At 48.2% G+C, this 18,953-nt stretch overlaps 1 protein-coding gene across 1 annotated transcript; it reads left to right on the forward strand.

Moving 5' to 3' along the window:
* The first annotated feature begins 2,702 nt into the window (after nucleotides 1-2,702).
* Rgcc (regulator of cell cycle) lies at nucleotides 2,703-18,150 on the forward strand. The gene is made up of 6 exons (XM_013114019.2): nucleotides 2,703-2,786; nucleotides 4,299-4,848; nucleotides 5,436-5,621; nucleotides 14,781-14,888; nucleotides 16,490-16,552; nucleotides 17,778-18,150. The coding sequence occupies exons 1-6, from the start codon at nucleotides 2,703-2,705 to the stop codon at nucleotides 17,783-17,785; spliced, it is 999 nt and encodes a 332-aa protein (XP_012969473.1). The 3' UTR covers nucleotides 17,786-18,150.
* The last annotated feature ends 803 nt before the right edge of the window (nucleotides 18,151-18,953 follow it).

Below are 18,953 nucleotides of genomic sequence, written 5' to 3' on the forward strand. Positions count from 1 at the left end.
CAGCCTCCAAAGCTACAGAGAAACCCTGTCTCGAAAAACCAAAATAAATAAATATATAAATAAACAAATCCATCGTTTTATTGACTTTTTGTCTGTCTGTGAGATCTCTCCCTTTTGAATATGTTCCCACCACAGTGCTGTCTGCATGGTATGATAGAGCCAAGGACCCTCATCTCAGGTGGAAACTGCGAAGCTGGCCGGTGTCGGACTTGAGCTTGCAAAACTGTGAATGGAATACCCACCTTTTACTTGTAAGGTATCCGGAGCCAAGTAGTCTGTTACAGTCACGGAAATGAACCAGTGCTGAGACAAAGCACTCTGCCGCCAAGCCACAGCTCAAACTAGTTTTCACCGTCGTTGCTCTATATCAAGCCTTGACACCTCATCTTCTTTAACATGGTTTTCATTAATGGAGGTCAATTCGGGCTTCTGTCTCTGGCATGCGTTAAACTGTGTCATACTCGCAGATTTGCTCAAGTACCTACAGATGTGACTACTTGGAAACAGGGTCTTTTAGAGGCAATCCAAAGTCAGGGCAAGCCTAATCCACATAAGGTCGCAGTTGCTACCCTTTACAAAAGAGTAAGACCAAAGCAGACATACAGGGGATATCATGCGACAACCAGAAGATCTGGGTGACACATCGACAAGCACGAGACGCTAATGATGGCCTGCACACACCCAGGAACCAAGCGTAAGCATGGAGCAGACCCTCCCTGCGGGCCCTCAGAGGAAGCCAGCCCAGTCAGCATGTGATCCCAGGTTTCCACCTTCAGAGCTCCGAGGAGAACACATTCCTGCTGTTCTAAGTCATCGTGCTATGGACAGATGGACAGATGCTGAAACATGACTCAAGCTAGCCTAAGGAGGAAGGAAAGTCTGTCTCTTAGATTTACAGCACCAGCATCGAGGAGCCTCGGATGGTGTTTATTTGATGCAGGAAGCATTAAGGGTAAAGTTCACCTGTATGCATCAGAACTCCCCCCTCCCCCAAACACACACACAGGAGCTCACACAAGATAGCCATTTCTGTTTACCCATTTACTGCTGGTGGCTCTGAGGATCGAACACAAACTCCACACACGTGTCCATTGAGCTACATCTCCAGGCCCTGATGTTTTATTTTATTTTTGTCTCCTGTTGATGTTGGTTACCCAGGGTCAGTTGATGTAGCCACTTCATGACACGCAAGACACTTTTTAAAAATGTTTCTGCTCCCGTTCTGGGAAAGTGACCTTTACCTCATGGCTAAAAGCCAGCCTCAGGTTGCCTGTTATCCCAGAGGAGAGAGACGTTAGTGAAGGAGACTCACCCAGGAGACCACATGGGCTAGTTCTGGCTGCTTTCTAAAACTTAGTCACATGGCCAGTCTTAGCTCAGGCTACTGGGAACATACTATTTCAGGAATGCATGAGTCCACCTATTTATTTACAGAAACACCTAGAAGTTTCTTCCTTAGAGCGTCTGTGAAGACATATCAAGGACAGAAGTCCGATGGGTAATTGAGTAGAAGACATTTAAGGGCAGGAAAATCAGTTCTGAAAGTAAAAACAAAACAAAATTAAAGTGAGAGAATTATAGTTATACTTCCTGGGGAGGAGAGTGAGAAAGGGAAGAGGGAGAAGAAAGAATCCAGGGGAGACAGGAGGGAGAGCCGGAGTTCAGCCATGATAATAAAATCCTCTAAGTTTCAGGAAGACGAAGCTCCTGAGTGACTTCTGGACAAGTTTCTAGAAAAGAGTCATGAGAGGGGTGGAGTGAGGGCGCTGCAGTGTCTGGATGGGAGTGAAGTCTGAACATTGCACTCTAACTGCACATTTGATTCTGTCAAACGTCGGAGCCGGTGTCACCGGAATATAGAGTCCTCCCAGATGGAGTTAGGGACAGACTCTCAAAGGGCTTGAGGTGAGCCGGGTGTTAGTAGTGCATGCTTTTAATCCCAGCACTTGGGAGGCAGAGGCAGGCCTGGTCTACAGAGTGAGCTCCAGGACATCCTCCAAAACAAAACAGAGAAAACCTGTCTTGAAAAACAAAACAAAACAAAACAACAACAACAAAGAAAAAAAAAACAAAACAAAAAATGGCTTGAGGTGGGGACAGTGTGTTTCCTTTGTTCCTTTTGTCATGTAAGGATACAGGAAGTCCTCAGGAGACGGCACTGGGGTTTTGGTCTTTGGCATCCTAGCCTTCAGAATAGTAAGAAAGAAATTTCTGTGGTTTACAGATTACACGGATATTTTGTTATGTGACAGCAAAGTAGACAAGGGAGAGACTGGTTAAGTCAAAGAGCAGGTCTTTACAGCATAGGAAGCCCTGGTTTTCCTCTCACAAGTCAAAGGCGACATCAAGTCTCTTCCTTGAGGCCATGTGTCCAGTAACTGAATGGCCTTCTGAAACTTGGAAGTTAGGTAACTCTCAGTGTGAGAAGAAGGATACAGCTCCCTGCCCCTCTTGAGGGACAAGTTCGCACCTGAACACTGAGGTCACTCACTATCTCTGTCACCACTGTCTGGTGGCTGGGGGCCATAAAAGGCCCTGGGATAGGATATGGAGCCCAGCCGGAAGACTGGGGACTAAGGGTTTAAACCTTTACCTGGTTTTAGGGAAGAAATCAAGATCAGCACATGGGCAGAATCCCGTGTGAGCACTGAGCTGTGTACAGGGATGGGCTGGGAGCAAGCCAGTTGCCCACCAGCTGGAAGATGGACAAAGAAACTGTGCTCCAGGCACCAAATGAATTTGTGATTGGCATCTTTTCGGACGCAGCTCCCAGGTTGGCTGCTGCTGTTAGCTCAGGGCATGAGCAGTGGATGCTATGGACAAATTAAAAGAATACTTTTGGGGAGAGGAAAAGGGGTGTGGGGTGTGTGGGGAGAGCTGGTGAAAGGAAGTACCTTGCTGGTGGCTTCTGGGACCTGGGTTATCTGCTCTGGGGTTTGGAGCCTCCCTTAGCTACTTAGCTCTCCTCCACCCTAAGGAGGCAGGGTGTGGCCAACCCCAAAGTGGCTTGAACAGGAGACTGGCCTGCCTTCTATTAATCTGTGGATGGGCAGGCAAGCTACTTAGCTGTCTGTACCTCTGTTTTCTCACTGCAGACCAGTGGCTGTGGGGATGAGACCTAGTGAATGCCACATCCCGACACCTAGGAGGGCTGGAGTCACCAGGGGAAGACATTCTCATACAATACTGTCTAAAGATTCTGTGGTGAAGGCAACCGATCACTTGAAAGTGTCTGGTGTAACGGAGGAACTGAATTTTGTCATTTTATTCCATTTTAATTGTTTTATATTTATTTATGAAAAAATTTACCTATTTGCGGTTCTGGGGATGATCTCAAACCTAGGGATCACCATGCTTGGCAAGCTCTTTATCACTTAGCCATATTCCCAGCTGCCACCAACTTCTTGCTTTACATTTAATTTAGGTGTGTGTGTGTGTGTGTGTGAGTGTGTGTGTGTGTGTGTGTAGCACATGCAGGTATGCACACAGGTGTATTTGTGCCTGTCAAGGTCAAATCAACTTCAGATGTGATCCCTTGGGCACTGGCCACCTGGATTTTTAAGATAGGGTTTTTCATTGTCTGGAGTTTTCCTGTTGGGCTAAGCTGGGGAGCCCCAGGAGTCTTCCAACCTCTACCTGTCGGGGCTGGTATTACAAGTGGGTGGACATCTAGGCATCACCATCACCATCACCATCATCATCATTTTCACCGTTATTAATATTTGGTTTTTTGAGACAGGGTTTCTCTGTGTGTAGTAACTCTGTCTGTCCTAGAACTCAGTTTGTAGATCAGGCCGGCCTCGAAGTCACAGAGATCTTCCTGCTGGGTGTGAGCCTCCACAGCCTTTTCATGTTAATGTGGGTTTTGGAGCTTTTCATGCTTGCACAGGAAGCCCTTTACAGACAGGATTTTTGCTGTGCAGTTCACACATTGCAGTCCTCATAAGCCCCGTTCTCTTGTCTCAGCCTCCCCTTCTTATCTGTGGCAAAGAGCAAGTGGTCACCCACTTGCCACACAAGGTCTGAGGCAGGAATGGCACTGGGCTGTGGGAAGCCTGGATGGAGGGCTCATTCATGGGGACCCAGTACGGAATGCACGCACCCATGCGGTGCTCTCTTCCTGTAGTTCAGGACCTTGAGTTCTGAGAGCCCCTCCGTTGAAGACTGCGTTTACCTCAGCCGACGGCCCGCGGCCGACCCCTCTGTCCACACACACTCTTGTAAATTCCTTGGGAAATCGGGTGGGGACTCTGCGCTGGTACAACCTCCTGAGACCCTCGGTTCCTTTCTTTTTGTAGCGAGAGAAGGCGCCGCATTTGCAGTTCCACTTCATAGATGAGGAAACTGAGGCTCAAGGAGGCCCCGGGCAGACGGCTGGAAGCAGGATAAACTCTTGGAGGACCCTGAGGCCAGCAAAGACACTTCCGCGGGTCGGGTTGTCAGGGTGGCGGGGGACGCGGCGGGTAAATATTTGGGGCGGTAACCTGGGCTCCGGCGACACAAGTCGTCACTGCGGTTCTCAGTCGGCGGGCGCGTGGCGAGGGCGGGGCCGGGGCAGGGGGCGGGGTGAGGTGGGGACAGGGGCGTCCCTAAGTCGTCTGGAACAGACTCCGCGGCCCCGCCCCGCCCCGCCCCCGCCGGTGGCTATAAGACGGTGCAGCTGGCGGGTGGAGGCGCAAGCGAGGGGCGAGCACTCGGCCGGGAGCCAGGCGGGGCCACCCGAGCGGACGGCAGCGCCAGGCGGCAGCCACCAGGGCCAGCTCCTCGCAGCACCCCGGCTACGCGTGTCGGCGAGCAACCTCTCCATGAAGCCGCCCTCAACTCAGGGCAGCCCTGCGGCGGCTGCGGGTGAGTGCCAGGTCGGGGGTGCCCCCGCCACCTCCGCGCCCCGGGATCGAAGCTAGGGACTCCGTCCACCCGAAGCTGCACCCCAAGTCCCGGGGCCCCTGAGAGCCGGAGCCTGCAGGTGGGGGCGAGAGAACAGGGGCCACGATGGTCCCTTTCCACTGCCCACCCTTCCGTCCCCCGGCACCCCGGCACCCCATCCCCGCCCGGGTCGCACGGCCCCGGGCCGGTTCAGTTTGGTTTCCCACGCGGGACAAGGATCTGAGCCTGACACGGGTGCTCGCTGACTCAGACTTCCCGCCGCCACTCGCTCCAGGGAGTGCGCGTGGGCACAAGTGGGAAAGCGCGTGGGGTGGCCTAGGTGACTTCCAGGCTTTCAGCTCCACCCACGGGGGCTGCTGCTCGCCTGTGTCTGGTGACAGGCGCTTCGGAGGGTGGCTGAGAGGTGTAACTGCGCGGCTGTCACTGGCCAGCGAGAGTGAGGTTAGCCGTCCTAGCCGGGGGGCCGCCTCCCCAGATCCCCCGCGGGCAGGGGAAGAGGCACCCCTACCCACGCTCCCATCAACTGAGCGCGCTGTGCCCGCCCCCAGGCCCGGCCATGGACTCGGCGGCAGCCGCAGACCTGACGGACGTGCTGTGCGAGTTCGACGCGGTGCTGGCCGATTTTGCGTCGCCCTTCCATGCCCGCCACTTCCACTATGAGGAGCACCTGGAACGCATGAAGCGGCGCAGCAGCGCCAGCGTCAGTGACAGCAGCGGCTTCAGCGACTCGGAGAGTAAGTGAGGCCCTGATGAAGTCAGTGGCCCCAGGGCCCAGGCTTCCTAGGGGGGCCTAGGTTAGCTGGGTTATCTGGAAACTGAGGCTCGGTGTCCAGGAAACTCAGACCCGACGCCCCGCACCGGCTCTGAGAAGCCTGGAGAGTTGACTTTCTGAGATTTAACTTCAGGTGTGTGTGTGGGGAGGGGGGGCATGACCGTAATCATTCGGGAACTCTTGAAGGACTGTGGGTCTGCCTGTCATGGCAGGTGTCTGTCATGAGGCCCGAGGGTTTGTGCAATCCGCAAGAACTCCTGGGACCCCAGCCAGGTCTTCCAACAGTTTCCCCGCTTTTCTCCCTGCCTCTCTCTCTCTCTCTCTCTCTCTCTCTCTCTCTCTCTCTCTCTCTCTCTCTCTCTCTCTCTCTCTCTCTCTCTCTCTCTCTCTCTCTCTCTCTCTCCCTCCCTCCCCCCCCTCTCTCTCCCTCTCTCTCTCTCTCTCTCCCTCTCTCTCCCTCTCTCTCCCTCTCTCCCTCTCTCCCCTCTCCCCTCTCCCCTCTCCCCTCTCCCCTCTCCCCTCCCCCCTCTCCCCTCTCTTGGGTAGGAGTGTCCCCGAGGATGATCTTGAACTTCTGACCCTCCTTCCTTGGGCTTCAGGGCGCTGGGATCACAGAGAAGTGCCAGCATGTCCGGTATAGGCAGTCCTGGGGGCTACTTGCCCTCTAGGTCAACCCTAAACCAACAGCACCCTCCCTTTCCTTTTCCAGAATGAGTGTTGGGGGACTTGGGACATGGGCAAGCACAATAATGAAACATTTGTGAAACCAAAATGATTTCATAAGCTGCCGATTTTGGAATTTCTGAAATAACTTCGTTCACTTTCTTCTGAGCTCCAGGCAATTTTGAAACAATCCTCCCCCTGGACTTCTGAGTTCAAGTACTGTCTCATGCAGGCCCTCCCTCCAGGTTGCCAGTAAGGGTTCATCCTGGCAACCTTTTCCACGATGTGTCTAGCCTAACAACTTCTGTAGAAAGCTAAGGGGTTGGGGTGGAGTTGTGTTTCTACAACTCCAGTGATCTGTGAGATTCTGAATATCTGTTTAGGTGTCCAACAGTGAATTCAGAGACTTTGTTACATAATTGTTTTTCAAATCCTGGCTTACCTACTGTTTTCAATGTGAATTTTAAATTCTGTTTGCTCATAAGCACTTACTCCCCAGATCCATCACCCCCTGATCCTGGGAGTAAAAGGCTTGTTGTTGTTTTGAAATCTAGAGAGTTCTTCCTTTGGAAGATTCCATGTAAGACCTGCACTTGAGCTGCCCTCCTGGGAAGGGCTAATGGCTGACGCCCTGGTCAGGGTTTGAGTCAGAAACCTGAGCTCTAGTCTGGTCTCCCATAGCAGCCTGCATAGACCTCTGTGCGAGTTAGGAGGTGAAGGGGGATGGAAGAGGGGACGAGCTGTTCCGCTCCTTTTACAACTTTTGCATTTCGATGCTAATGACCTGATTGCTTATTCCCAGCATGCCAAGCGAAGCCTTGCATTGGAAATTTGCCTCAATACCTGTGACATAGTTTGAGCATATCTCCTACCATTGGGTTGATGTACAATTTATTCGTCATGTGTAATTTCTGTTCTTCACAAAACACAAGGCCGGGTCTATTACCCCTGCCCTGTGGCCAAGGACAGCTCCTTGCCACAACAGAGCCGCCTGTTGGATTAGGGTCTGACTGAATGCAGTTATGGCAGACAGCACCCCAAGTTCTGCCAGGAGGGATTTCAGATCTAGGATGTGTTTTTAGGAGTCTTAGAAAGAGAATGTACTAGAGACAGTTCCTTTCTTTCTTTCTTTCTTTCTTTCTTTCTTTTTTTCTTTCTTTCTTTCTTTCCTTTTTTTGGTTTTTCGAGACAGGGTTTCTCTGTATTGTTTTGGAGGCTGTCCTGGAACTTGCTCTGTAGACCAGGCTGGTCTTGAACTTACAGAGATCCGCCTGCCTCTGCCTCCCAAGTGCTGGGATTAAAGGCGTACGCCACCAACACCTGGCTAAATGATGCTTTTTTTTTGGTGGGGGGGTTTCGAGACAGGGTTTCTCTGTGGCTTTGGAGGCTGTCCTGGAACTAGCTCTGTAGACCAGGCTGGTCTTGAACTCACAGAGATCCGCCTGCCTCTGCCTCCCAAGTGCTGGGATTAAAGGCGTGCACCACCAACACCCAGCTAAATGATGCTTTCTTAAGGACAAAGAATACATATGTCTTAATTGTCTCCAGGAATGGAGCACAGACATTTGTTAGTCTGCGAGAAGGAGGAGAATGCCTGGGAGAGGTGCAGCCCACTGAAATTTAACTCTCCAGGGAGGGCCAGCCAGGTTTATAATGATGGCAGTGACAGACAGCTAGCGTACTTTTACAAAGACCTTGCTAAGGTTGCTTTAATCAAACTTTGTTTGCTCTTGTTATCAGTCATCTCTTGCTGTTCTTTGAATGTTATCACACATAATCCTTACCACGGGTTAGGCACTTTGATCTTCATTAATTTCTTTGATAAAATAGCAGAACACAGGCTGGCCGTCTGTGGCCTTGCTCTGTCATCACAGAAGCTTGGCTAGAATGTGAGCCAGAACTTGGGAGTAACCTGGTGCCCCGTTGTGCTCAGATCATGTGTCTTTATACATGGTTCTACAGGTCCTTTTCAAGGCTTTCAGTGGACATAGGTGATGAATATTCCTGATTGTTGAAAAATACCTTTTTTTCCCCTAAAAAATTAGGTTGACTTTGAGGCCGCCTGGTCTGTAGAGTGAGTTCCAGGGTAGGCTTCAAAGCTACACAGAGAAACTCTGTCTCAACAAACAAATTTTAGGTTGTAGAACCAGAGAGATGGTATAGGGGTTAAAAATAGGTACTGCTTTTCAAGAGGACCAGACTTTGGCTCCCTAGCATCCATATTGGACAGCTCACAAATGCCAGGAACTCCTCCAGTTCCGGGGGATCCGACACCTTTAACCTCCAAGGGCACATGCTCGCACACACTCACATTCACATCAGCAGTCATGAGAATGGGTTTTAAAAGGGGCTGTGTCTTTCCCATAGCACTTTATTAGGAACAATTTTAAATGTCTGAGTAAAAGGGCAAGGCAGTTGGGAGCTAGGAAAGTGGTTTTCAGGGTTTACCCTTTGAGGTGCTACAGAAATTGAACGTATTTGGTTGTTTTTTGCTTAACCCTGGCTATCCTAGAACTCACTATGTAGACCAGGCTCACTTCAGACTCCCAGAGATTCTCCTGTTTCTGCCTTCCAAATTCTGGGATTAAAGGTGTGCACCATTACGCCCAGCTCTTTTTCAGTAATTTTTTTTATTTGAAAGTACAGTGTGAGTCTTTAAGTGGGTTTAATAAAATTTTCACTCATTATATCCCAAATTTTAACATGCCTGTTAATGTATGCTTCTTCTTGTTGACTTTCTAAACAGTTTATTATATTGACTTAAAAGATGGAACCCAGTATGATCCTTATATGTTGAAGTTTCACGAATGTTTATCTTTTGAGAGGGGAAGTGTTCTGCTATTTAATAGGAAAGATCTGAGGTCTACTATGCATGCTGTGGATATGATGATATTGTAGATATTTGCGGAGAATAAGGAACTGGGTTCTTTAGCCTAGCAAGACTTAGAACCTCCAAATATTTTGGCTTGTATTCTGGTCTGGCCCCTAGAGAGAAGACTTTAGGGACTCTAGAAACCAGAGTGACAGTTAACAAACCAGTGGTTAATCGAGCTGAGAGGCCAGGAGCTTGATCTTGTCAAGATGTGAGAGGCTGAGGCCAGGTAGGTGCCCTCTCGGTGCCTGGGACCATGTTGGGAGCTGAGTGAATCGCAGCTTTTATATCCCAATACTTGGCAAATGTTCTTCGAGGGGCAGAGCTACTCCAGAGGGGAGGGGGGGCACAATGGTCAAACTGAGCCAGGACTCTTTCCCATTGTGCCTCGCTTCATTGGAACTGTCAGACTGGAGATTTGGAGTAGAAGAGAGACCCTCATCCCTTTCATTCCCCGTGGGGACAGTGACACAGGCCCAGGACTTTCTTTTTCTTGTTAATTACTGTATTTTGCTTGCTGCAGATGTGTGGGATAGTTCTATATTTACAGGCATTCTGGGCAAGGTTCACTGTCTGTGGTTTTCCTTTTCTCTGGAATAGCACTTGTCAGTTCTAAACCCTAAATTACTTTTCTCCCAACCCCCCAAATTAAAAAAAATACATACATATGCACATACATACATACATACATATGCCTTTCTTTTAACAAAACTATGGAGTTTCTTATGTTTGGGCATACCTAAACTTAGGGGGTGTGGATGTAATATGCCTTTATTTCTTTTGATGGTCCCTTAGGACCCTCAGTCCCAGATCTGAGACTTGTAGTAGGGATTTGATACTAGTAAGGTGGGGCTTCAAGGCAGTCTGAAGTAGATGTCTACTTTATGACATACGAAGTTCCCCCAAGTCATCGCTGCTGAGTACCTTGATCATAACAATTAATAACGATGCCAGAGAGCGGGGTGGGGTAGCGGTACATATATGTGCTATCAGCCAGAGACACACTGCTGGCATTTTATCAGACTGGCTGAATATTACTTTTTGCAAGAACTACAGTTCTAAGTGAGAAACCAGACCAGGAGTTTTAACCTTGCTTACCTAGTCATCTACCACAACCTCCAGCATGAGATTCCCTTCAGACAGCCTCTTAATGAAAGCCTGTGGGAGAAAATACTGGGTAAAGAAGTTGAAGGTCTGGGTATCTCTGTGTTGTGGTCACTTCTGCAGAGAAACTTCAAAAAAAATTGTTGCAATCTGAAAACAGCGGGAAGCCAGGGCTTGGGATCTTGCTTGTTTTTTCTCAATGATAATCCCCTTCTTTCTGTACATGCTCTTCTCCATTTTTGTTAGGAACTTGAAAATCCAACCATTATGAAGCCACAGGCATCATACACAGAGTGCCTAGGTTACTGCCTTTCACGTGGCCCCTGCTCCCCACCTTCACCTTAGCGGCTTAGCTTCAGGGACTTGGGACTTGGGTTTGCTCTTTCCTTTGTTCTCTGGCCCTCATTCATTGCCGTGTGTAAACTACTGCCACAGGTGGATCTAGATAGGGCAACTTGGCCAAAGATCCTGGGAGTTCATTATTTCTTCATAGTTGAAGGTCAAACACGCTAGAGCCTGGAATTGGCCTAAAGTATTCAAAGACACGAAAAGAGGGTAGAACCATGGAGTGGCAATGAGCTGACAGGGCGTGTGTGTGTGTGTGTGTGTGTGTGTGTGTGTGTGTGTGTGTGTGTGTGTGTGTGTGTGTAGGGAGAAGGGAAGTAAACACAGGCTGTGCTAACCTGCCTCTGTGTGTATATAGATATGGTATTTTATACTCTCTCCCTCCCTCATTAGCAGAGTAATATGAGTTCATAAGCAATGAAGCAACTACAGACCTAACAACAGTCTGGCTTACAACTGAGTTTATTTGTCATGTAAAAATCGGATTCTGCCTCTATTTTCTGGTCTTGAGGAAAGGGCTTGGGCTAAGGGATTTTCATATGGACTAGATTTTGAAGGGTCAAAGGCAAGCCAGAATGGTCCCCTGAGACTATGGCCTCTTCCTAATGGCCTCTCTCTCCATGATATCTGGATTGAAATCTCCCCTACTCCTCTGTGAATTTTTTTTTCTGTCATTCTCTTTCGCAATGGCCTTTTCCACGTTGAGCTATTGTTTCTGTAAACAGCCAATAGTAGTTGGCCCAATTGCTTGGAAGGTGAGCCAAGCTCCTGTGCCCCCAATCCCTAATCCTGAGGCACAATTATAATATGGATATAAAATTTCTGGAGAGTTGGAGCAGAACAGAGATGAAGTTCAGAGCTAGGGGAAGGATGGTGGTGTGTGCAGGGTGGGGTGGCATGAGGTGTGGTATTGAAAGTGGCTCCCCAGTGCCAGCTGTTCTGAGAGATAGAGAGCAGGGAGCCGGTGCCATTTAAGCTCTGGATTAGTGAGTCTCAGAGCTGGATCTCTGGTCCAAGGATGAGACAGTGTTCTTGGATCTCTTTCAGAGACAAGGATGTTGTGACAGGGGGTTTGGTTTTCTCTCCTTCTGGGTCATAGCCTGCTTCCCTGGGTCCCTGGGTGATTTTTCTTTCCCCCAAAGATGATTCTGTCTTCTCTTCATATGTTTCTCCTCTGTATCTGTGGTGATTCCCTGGTTATTGACAGTGATAATGTGATGCTCCTCCAGGCAACAGATGTGAGGGTACTTCCCATGTGCAGGGGATTGCTAGTGCTACTGTTGTTCTGCAGCTGAAGAAAACAAGCAGAAGGGCTCCCAGCTCAAGTTCCAGAGAGTTCCAGTTTTCTAAGAGATATTGATAGGAGGGCCATGAAGTGTCCCATCGTCACGTACACATGGGAAAAGGGCTAGGGCCAGACCTGTTTCTTCATCTCAAGATTTCTCGGGGCAGTCATGGTGGGAGTCATCAACAGTGATCCTGGTGTTGCCCGGACATAGTTGCTCACACATGTCAAGGACCTGGATTCTAGAGGTGGGGGTTGGTTATATTTTTGCACAGGGAATACGGGTTTAGGGTTCAGTGTTGAGGACCTCAGTATGGGTTCATCATCAAAGCCCTGAGAAATGACTGTAACCCTTTAAGTGAGCTGGGCTGGAACTCTTCAAGGGAAGAAAAGATCATGAGGGTTGCTAATGAGGTTCTGCTGGGCATGTTTGGAGACGTGGGCTAGGTGGGTCTACAGGCCAGAAAGGATGACGAGAGGGCACCTGGGTCCTTCTGGTCAGAGGGCAGAGGACATAGAGCCAGACAAAACAACCTGAGGAGGTGTGGCAGCCATTTAGGGATACGCCCAATTCTCACATGACCAGAAACTTCTTTCAGAAACCCGATTTCCTTTTATCCTGAGCATGCTAACAAAATAGTTTAGACAAGTTCATTTTGAGTTAACGAACTAAAGCAAGATGTGTTACCTCAGCCTGAGCTAGAGAGAAATGGCTTGAAGGACAGGAGCCTCCAGGGGGAGCAGGGACCTGGCTAGGACCGCTTTATTCAGCAACTCAACCTGAGGAGTCTTCCCAGAGCTCCTACTGCATGCTGAGTGGCTTTGTTTTCCGTTTTTTTAACTAGAAAAGTGGCTTCCTCCCTGGCCACCCCCTTGGGGCCACATCCTGCTTCCGTTAACCTCCTCTGTCTTTTGAGCCTCCGCTACCTCCTCAGAGCAGGGCTGGCTTCCTCCTCTTTTTGACAGGATTTAGAATCTCAGACCTGGCAGGGACTCAAAAGATTGTCCAATTTACCTTTCCATCTTATTGATGGGTAAACTGAGGCCCAGAATATGGTCTTTTCAAGCACCCTAAAACAGCAGTAGCTAAGCTGCTCCTGACCCTGGTACAGCCCAGCCTGGCTGGGACTTTGCCTGCTGCTGCTTTGACATTTGGGACATAAGAATAGAAGGAACTGTGAAGTCCCTTGATCGTGACGGATGAACAGCCAAGAACAAAAACAATCTTTGTTCTTGACTTCAGCTTGTCAGAGACAGTGCAGAACCTTGGGGAACTGTGTGATCAAGATTCATGAGCAATGAGGGAAATTACTAGATGTGGGGCCCAACGTTGTGCTTATGTTTGAAAGATGATTAGAAGAAAGAGAATACTTTTCATGAAAAATGATATTGCATTTTTTAATGTGTATGTGTTTAGCCTGCATGTATGTCTGTGCACCACTGTGTGCCTGTTGCCCTAGAATTATAGTTGCAGATTGTTTTAAATTGCTAGGTGGGTGCTGGACTTGAACCCATGTCCTCTGGAAAAAGCAGCTCTTAACCGATGAGCCATCTCTTTAGTGCCTGTCTACCCCATCTGGTCTCCTGCCTCTTTTTTCTCTTTTGAAGACAGAGTCTCATGTATTTACTCAGAGTACAGCTAAGGGTGACCCTGGGTTTCTGATCCTCTTGTTTCCACCTCCTGAGTGCTGGAATGCCTGGTGTACATTGACCGGTGTGCCACTAATAGAGAGCTGTGGTCTTGGTGAGGTTCGTTTTCTCTGCCAGTTAAAGAATTAAAAGGCTGGGGGGGGGGTCTTTACTGAAACAGGAGCAGCAGAGAAATCTCAAACATTGCAAACAGGAGCCCACAGAATTAGCAGTTGAAAACGTGAGGAAACACACATGAAGCAGACACAGAGAAAAAGACCCTCTGGCAAGCAGAGGCCAAAAAAAGTTCAAGCTCTTGGTGGGGGGTTGATTTGTTGTTATTGTTTGTTTTAAGTTGGCAGAATTTTCCTCCCCTATTTCGGGTTGGTCAGTTTGAACAAGGACAGGATGGCTGACTGGCCCAGAACAGTTGTGTTATGTATCAAGTCCTTGGTCCAGCCTTGAACTTGTTTCCCTGTCCATCTTCAGGGGGCCTGCTAGTGGGAGACAAAAGTCTGCAAGGCCTTTGTTTTAAGCTGCCAGGCTTTTGTCTCAAGTTAGGAGACTGAGGAAGTTCACCTCCTTTATGTCTAACCACAGCCCCTTGGCCTGTCTGTCTGCCTACCAGGGAGTGTGTCCAACTTCTAGACTTTCACTGCCTGTCTAATTCATGTGGTGCTGAGATTGAACACAGGGTTTCATGCCTTCTGGACAAGCACCCTACCAACCAAGCCACACCATATTCAAACCCTCATCCCATCAGCCATGACCTGGCTTGGTAGCTGGCCAGTAGACTCCCATGTAGCAGAGTTCTGGTCCTACTAACCCACCACACTGTTTTAGAGGTTGCCAGTGTACTTGACTGGATACACACAATCACATGGACAGGATGCACACAATCACATGGACATACACATACTCCCCTGCCTTAGATCATTTCCTAGATTGGAAATGGTCCTGTTTTCTTTAATGTTAACACCTGCAACATCTGGTTCTTGAGAGGTTAACTGCTGGGTACCGTGGACAGACTGGTGAGTGTCTGGTTGAACCAGTACACCTCCTAATGAATATGGCCTCCTTCCTTATGGTTTAGCGAGAACACCTCCTAAAGAGTATGGCCTCCTTCCTTATGGTTTAGCGAGAACACCTCCTAAAGAGTATGGCCTCCTTCCTTATGGTTTAGCGAGAACACCTCCTAATGAGCATGGCCTCCTTCCTTGAAGGTGCAGACTCACTGTACAGGGACAGCTTCAGCTTCAGTGATGAGAAACTGAATTCTCCAACCGACTCCACTCCAGCTCTGCTCTCCTCCACTGTCGCTCCTCGGAAAGGTGAGCTCACCAACTGGACTCTTCCCCCCCTCCCCGCCCTCTGCTTGTCCTCAACCAGGCTTTCACAGTGTACAAAGCACATAGCTCTGGAAGACAGCGTGAATCGCTTCCTGGGATTTTGGCCTCATGGAGATTCTGTCTTGTGGCAGAAGGGAGTGCTCCTCATTTTCCTCCTGGGCCAGCTGGGTTTCATAATGTAAGACTCAGCAGTTTGGCTTTGCAGCAATGAGAAGATTCTTTTTAATTTCATTAGCTGTTTACACCAGTGCTTTTTGGTGACCAGCCTCGCGGCTGTCATCATGAGACAAGAATGGTCTAACATAGGGCCATTGAGATGACTCGGGGGGGGGGGGGTAAGGGTGATGGCTGCCAAGCCTGACAAACTGAGACTGATCATCTCTGGAACCTACTTGGTGGACATCCTCTGATCTCTACATGGGCACGTGTATTCACACATGCATACATACACACATACCAAATGAATGAATGAACGAATAAATAATTAAATAAATGTTTTTTAAAAATAAAATGGACATGATCCAAAACACCAGCTCCACCCTGTCTCTGCTTCGATATTAATAGACTAACGAGGGTTAAAAGAGCATGAATGGGTTCTCAGTTTTTGGAACTGGCTAAGTCTCACCAGCTAAAGAACTGACCATTCTGTTAAACTGGAGAGGCGCCCTTTTAACAAAAGGAGGTTCCCCCTCTAAGGAAAACTGAACTTGCTGAACATAGTTGCAAAATGCAATAAAAATGGAACCAACTTTAAAAGAAATATGAGATCCCCTCCCTTGTCTCCATCTGGCAATCAAACAGAACTTCCCTTTCTTGGAAGAGATATTTTTAAGTTCTCTTCTCAACACAAATGTTAGCAGCCACAGGGGATTCGAATCGGCCATTGTCCAGCCTCCAATCTGTAATGGATCTGTGAACTCCAGGGATAGAACAGTCTAGAGAATGGCTTAAACAGTGCCCAGCTCTGCTACCTAATCCTCCAGAGGTGGGAATTACAGAAGGAAAAAAAAAAGCCACTGTGCTAAGTGGACTTGAAGGCAAAGAACAATGAACCGTTTGTAGCCAGCGGAGAAAAAATATTCAGCAATGCATTTCAAGGAAGGCATGAGTGACAAACTACACAAAAGAAAGTAAACCACATAAGGAAAGCATAAACCTCTGGCTGCAGAGACAACAATATCTATATGAAAGCTCTGTGCTATGGGCTGTCATGTTCCCTGTTCCAACTGACACGGAATAGTGGTAATTTTACCCTCATGTCACATTGGAAGGCTACTGTATTGTTCTCCAGCTCCTTCCCTCACCGGCTCCCAGACTTTTAAGACACTGAAAAGATCCATCTTCTAGGTTGGAAGGCGGGTAGGATGGTGAGTTAGCGTGGTAGTGAACTACAGGACAAACACGGAGGTCAGGTGCTGAGACAAAAGTAAACGTGGAGGACACGCTAAGCACCGCAGCAGCGCATGCTCCGTGAGGTCTCTGAAGACACAGGGCAGCTTTTCATCATGTGAAAACGATAATCCCTGGAAAAATCCTTACCAGCTGTGCCTGAGAGGGAAACTGAACTCTTTTCTGTTTTGCAGCCAAATTAGGTGACACAAAAGAGCTGGAAGACTTCATTGCTGACCTTGACAGGACGTTAGCAAGTGAGTACACGCTCCGTGTGTGTGTGTGTGTGTGTGTGTGTGTGTGTGTGTGTGTGTGTGTGTGTGTGTGTGTGTGTAAATGTCACTCCGGATGCTGAGCCACACCTTTGATAATGTGCCGTGATGTTTTCCAGCTTGCCTGGACTTGGGAGGTTACACCATAAACTGCTCTAGGTGTAGAAACAGGATCTCAGTAGCTCAGAAAGCAGTTTGGAGGATAAGCTTACAGGACGGTAGCCAGAGTTGCTTTCCCAACTGTGCCAACAGGTCAGCAGCCAACAAAGGCATGCTGTTTAGAAAATGAAGAGAGAGAGAACTTTGCTGTGGGGATGGTTTTCCAGTTCTGAGAGAAGGAACAAGCTGATTGGTCACACACACACATTCCTCCAGCAAGCCCAGAGGGGTCTGTCCCCTAAGGGTAATTCCCCAGATTTGATGCAAGGGCCTGGTGAGACTTGTGAGGGTTGGGTGCCAAAGAGAAGTAGTCTGGGATAGCCATGCTAACTCGCCAGTGACCCAGATTTGGTATGCAGATATGTGCTTCTAATTGGGGATTACGATATTGATTATCCATTTTGTGTGACCCCAAACTGAAGACATCAGGTCAAAATTGCAACACTTTTGGGGTTAGCGTGTACGGGGTGTCAGAGGAAAGAACTGTCACACTCTTACCTGTGGGCTTGTCTTCAAAAGGACAAGATTGCAGGAGGCAGGAGACTCAGTCCCAGCCTGTAGGGTTGCTGGCCTCAGCATCTTTCCTCATAGGGACTTGCTAAGCCCTGAAGAACTTTTTGTTCTGGCTTCTTCATTATTTAGTGAAATTGATCTTTTTCTGTAAGAAGTACTCTATGTCTTTACTCTGACAAATAGGGAAAATCTAAAAATTTAGATCGAAAAGTTAAATTGTCTATTTAAAATAGCCAGGGTTTTATCACTCTCAGTATTTGCTTGACAATATTATTGCCCCCTTTCCTTCCGTGTTGTACCTTCCTACTTCCGAAGACCTAGGTCTGTTTTGACAGAGATTATTCTAATTGCAGCACAATTTGTATTAGGCCCATGCAAATTGCAGCTGGCCTCCTAGTCATTCCAGCTAGCCAGACATACTCTGCACAGGAAGCCTGCCCATAACCTTGCTTTTGATGCTGGTTTGAACCCATGTGATAACCTTGGGGATTGTGAGCAGTGCCTGGCAGGACTAACTAATTCTGTCTCTTCTTTCCAGGTATGTGAAGCAAGGAGTTCAGGGTCCTTAGGTCACAAGAGTGAAACTCCCGAAAGCTCCAAGCACCTGGATCTGCTGCAGGAGGGGACAGAGCTAAGGCTCACGTGCCATCAGGCTGTTCTTGGCTTCCCCTAACATCTGCGGTTGGGCCTATCTCTGGGCAACTCAGACAGTGAAACTGACTTTGTTTACCTGCCTGCAGCATATTTAGGAGATGATCTATCTAATGTGTTTCTACTCCTTAAACATAGCTCTTCTATAATTTAAGATGCGTTTATGGAAATATTTGTAATTACTTATATATAGTTGGAGACCATAATAAGCTTTTCTCATCATAATATATTTTTGTATACAAATAAAACTTAAACTGGAACCTGTGCTTTGAAAGCTGTCTTATTGCTGTCAGCATATTTCCATTCAGCAGCTTTCTAGTGGGAGTGACAGGCCTCTGGATGGCGGTTGTGCTCACTTGAGCTTCTCCTGCCCTCTAGTCCTTGCATCTCAAAACTTTCTTCTTTGTGGGGCTGGAGAGACGTCCCAGTGCTGCTCTTCTAGAATTTGGCTTCAATGCCCAGCACCCACATGGCATTCACACCTGTCTTAAACTCCAGTGCCAGGGAATCTGACACGCTCTTCTGGCCTCCTCTGCCTCTGCATTCATCTGGTGTACAAACATGCATTCAGGCAAACATTTGCACGTATAAAATAAAAATAAATAAAATTTCCCAAAAAAGGTCCCCCTTGGGGCTGGAGAGATGGCTCAGCAGTTAAGAGCACTGGTTGCTTTTCTAGAGGACCCAGGTTGAATTCTCAGCACCCATAACATTGCTTACAACTCTCTGATTATAGTTCCAGGGGATCTAATGCCACCCTCTGACTTCACCAGAGGCACACTTGGTGCCCAGACATACATGCAGGCAAAACGCTCAAACACATAAAATAAAAATAAATTTAAAAGTCTTAATTTTTTAAAAAAATTAAGAATTCGACTTCATTTTTTCTTTGTTTGATAGTTTCACACGTTTAATGAGTTTAGTTGTTTTCCCACACACCCCAATTCATCGATCTCTCCCTCTCCTACTTGGCCCCTCCCAGCAAGTCACCCCCTTACTTCACAGCTTCCTCTTGTGTGTGGCCCAGAGTTTGCTCAGAGTTTCTTGCCTGAGCGTGGGTGAG

The sequence above is a fragment of the Mesocricetus auratus genome, unplaced genomic scaffold (assembly GCF_017639785.1).
Source record: "Mesocricetus auratus isolate SY011 unplaced genomic scaffold, BCM_Maur_2.0 Super-Scaffold_2245, whole genome shotgun sequence".
NCBI classification, from domain to species: domain Eukaryota; kingdom Metazoa; phylum Chordata; class Mammalia; order Rodentia; family Cricetidae; genus Mesocricetus; species Mesocricetus auratus.

What these genes read in the sequence shown, in the direction of transcription:
- Rgcc (XM_013114019.2), top strand. Translation starts at nt 2,703, where the DNA reads ATGGACAAAGAAACTGTGCTCCAGGCACCAAATGAATTTGTGATTGGC. An exon ending in CAGCCCTGCGGCGGCTGCGG is followed by an intron (nt 4,849 to 5,435) that starts GTGAGTGCCAGG and finishes GCCCGCCCCCAG; the next exon opens with GCCCGGCCATGGACTCGGCG. An exon ending in CACTGTCGCTCCTCGGAAAG is followed by an intron (nt 14,889 to 16,489) that starts GTGAGCTCACCA and finishes TCTGTTTTGCAG; the next exon opens with CCAAATTAGGTGACACAAAA.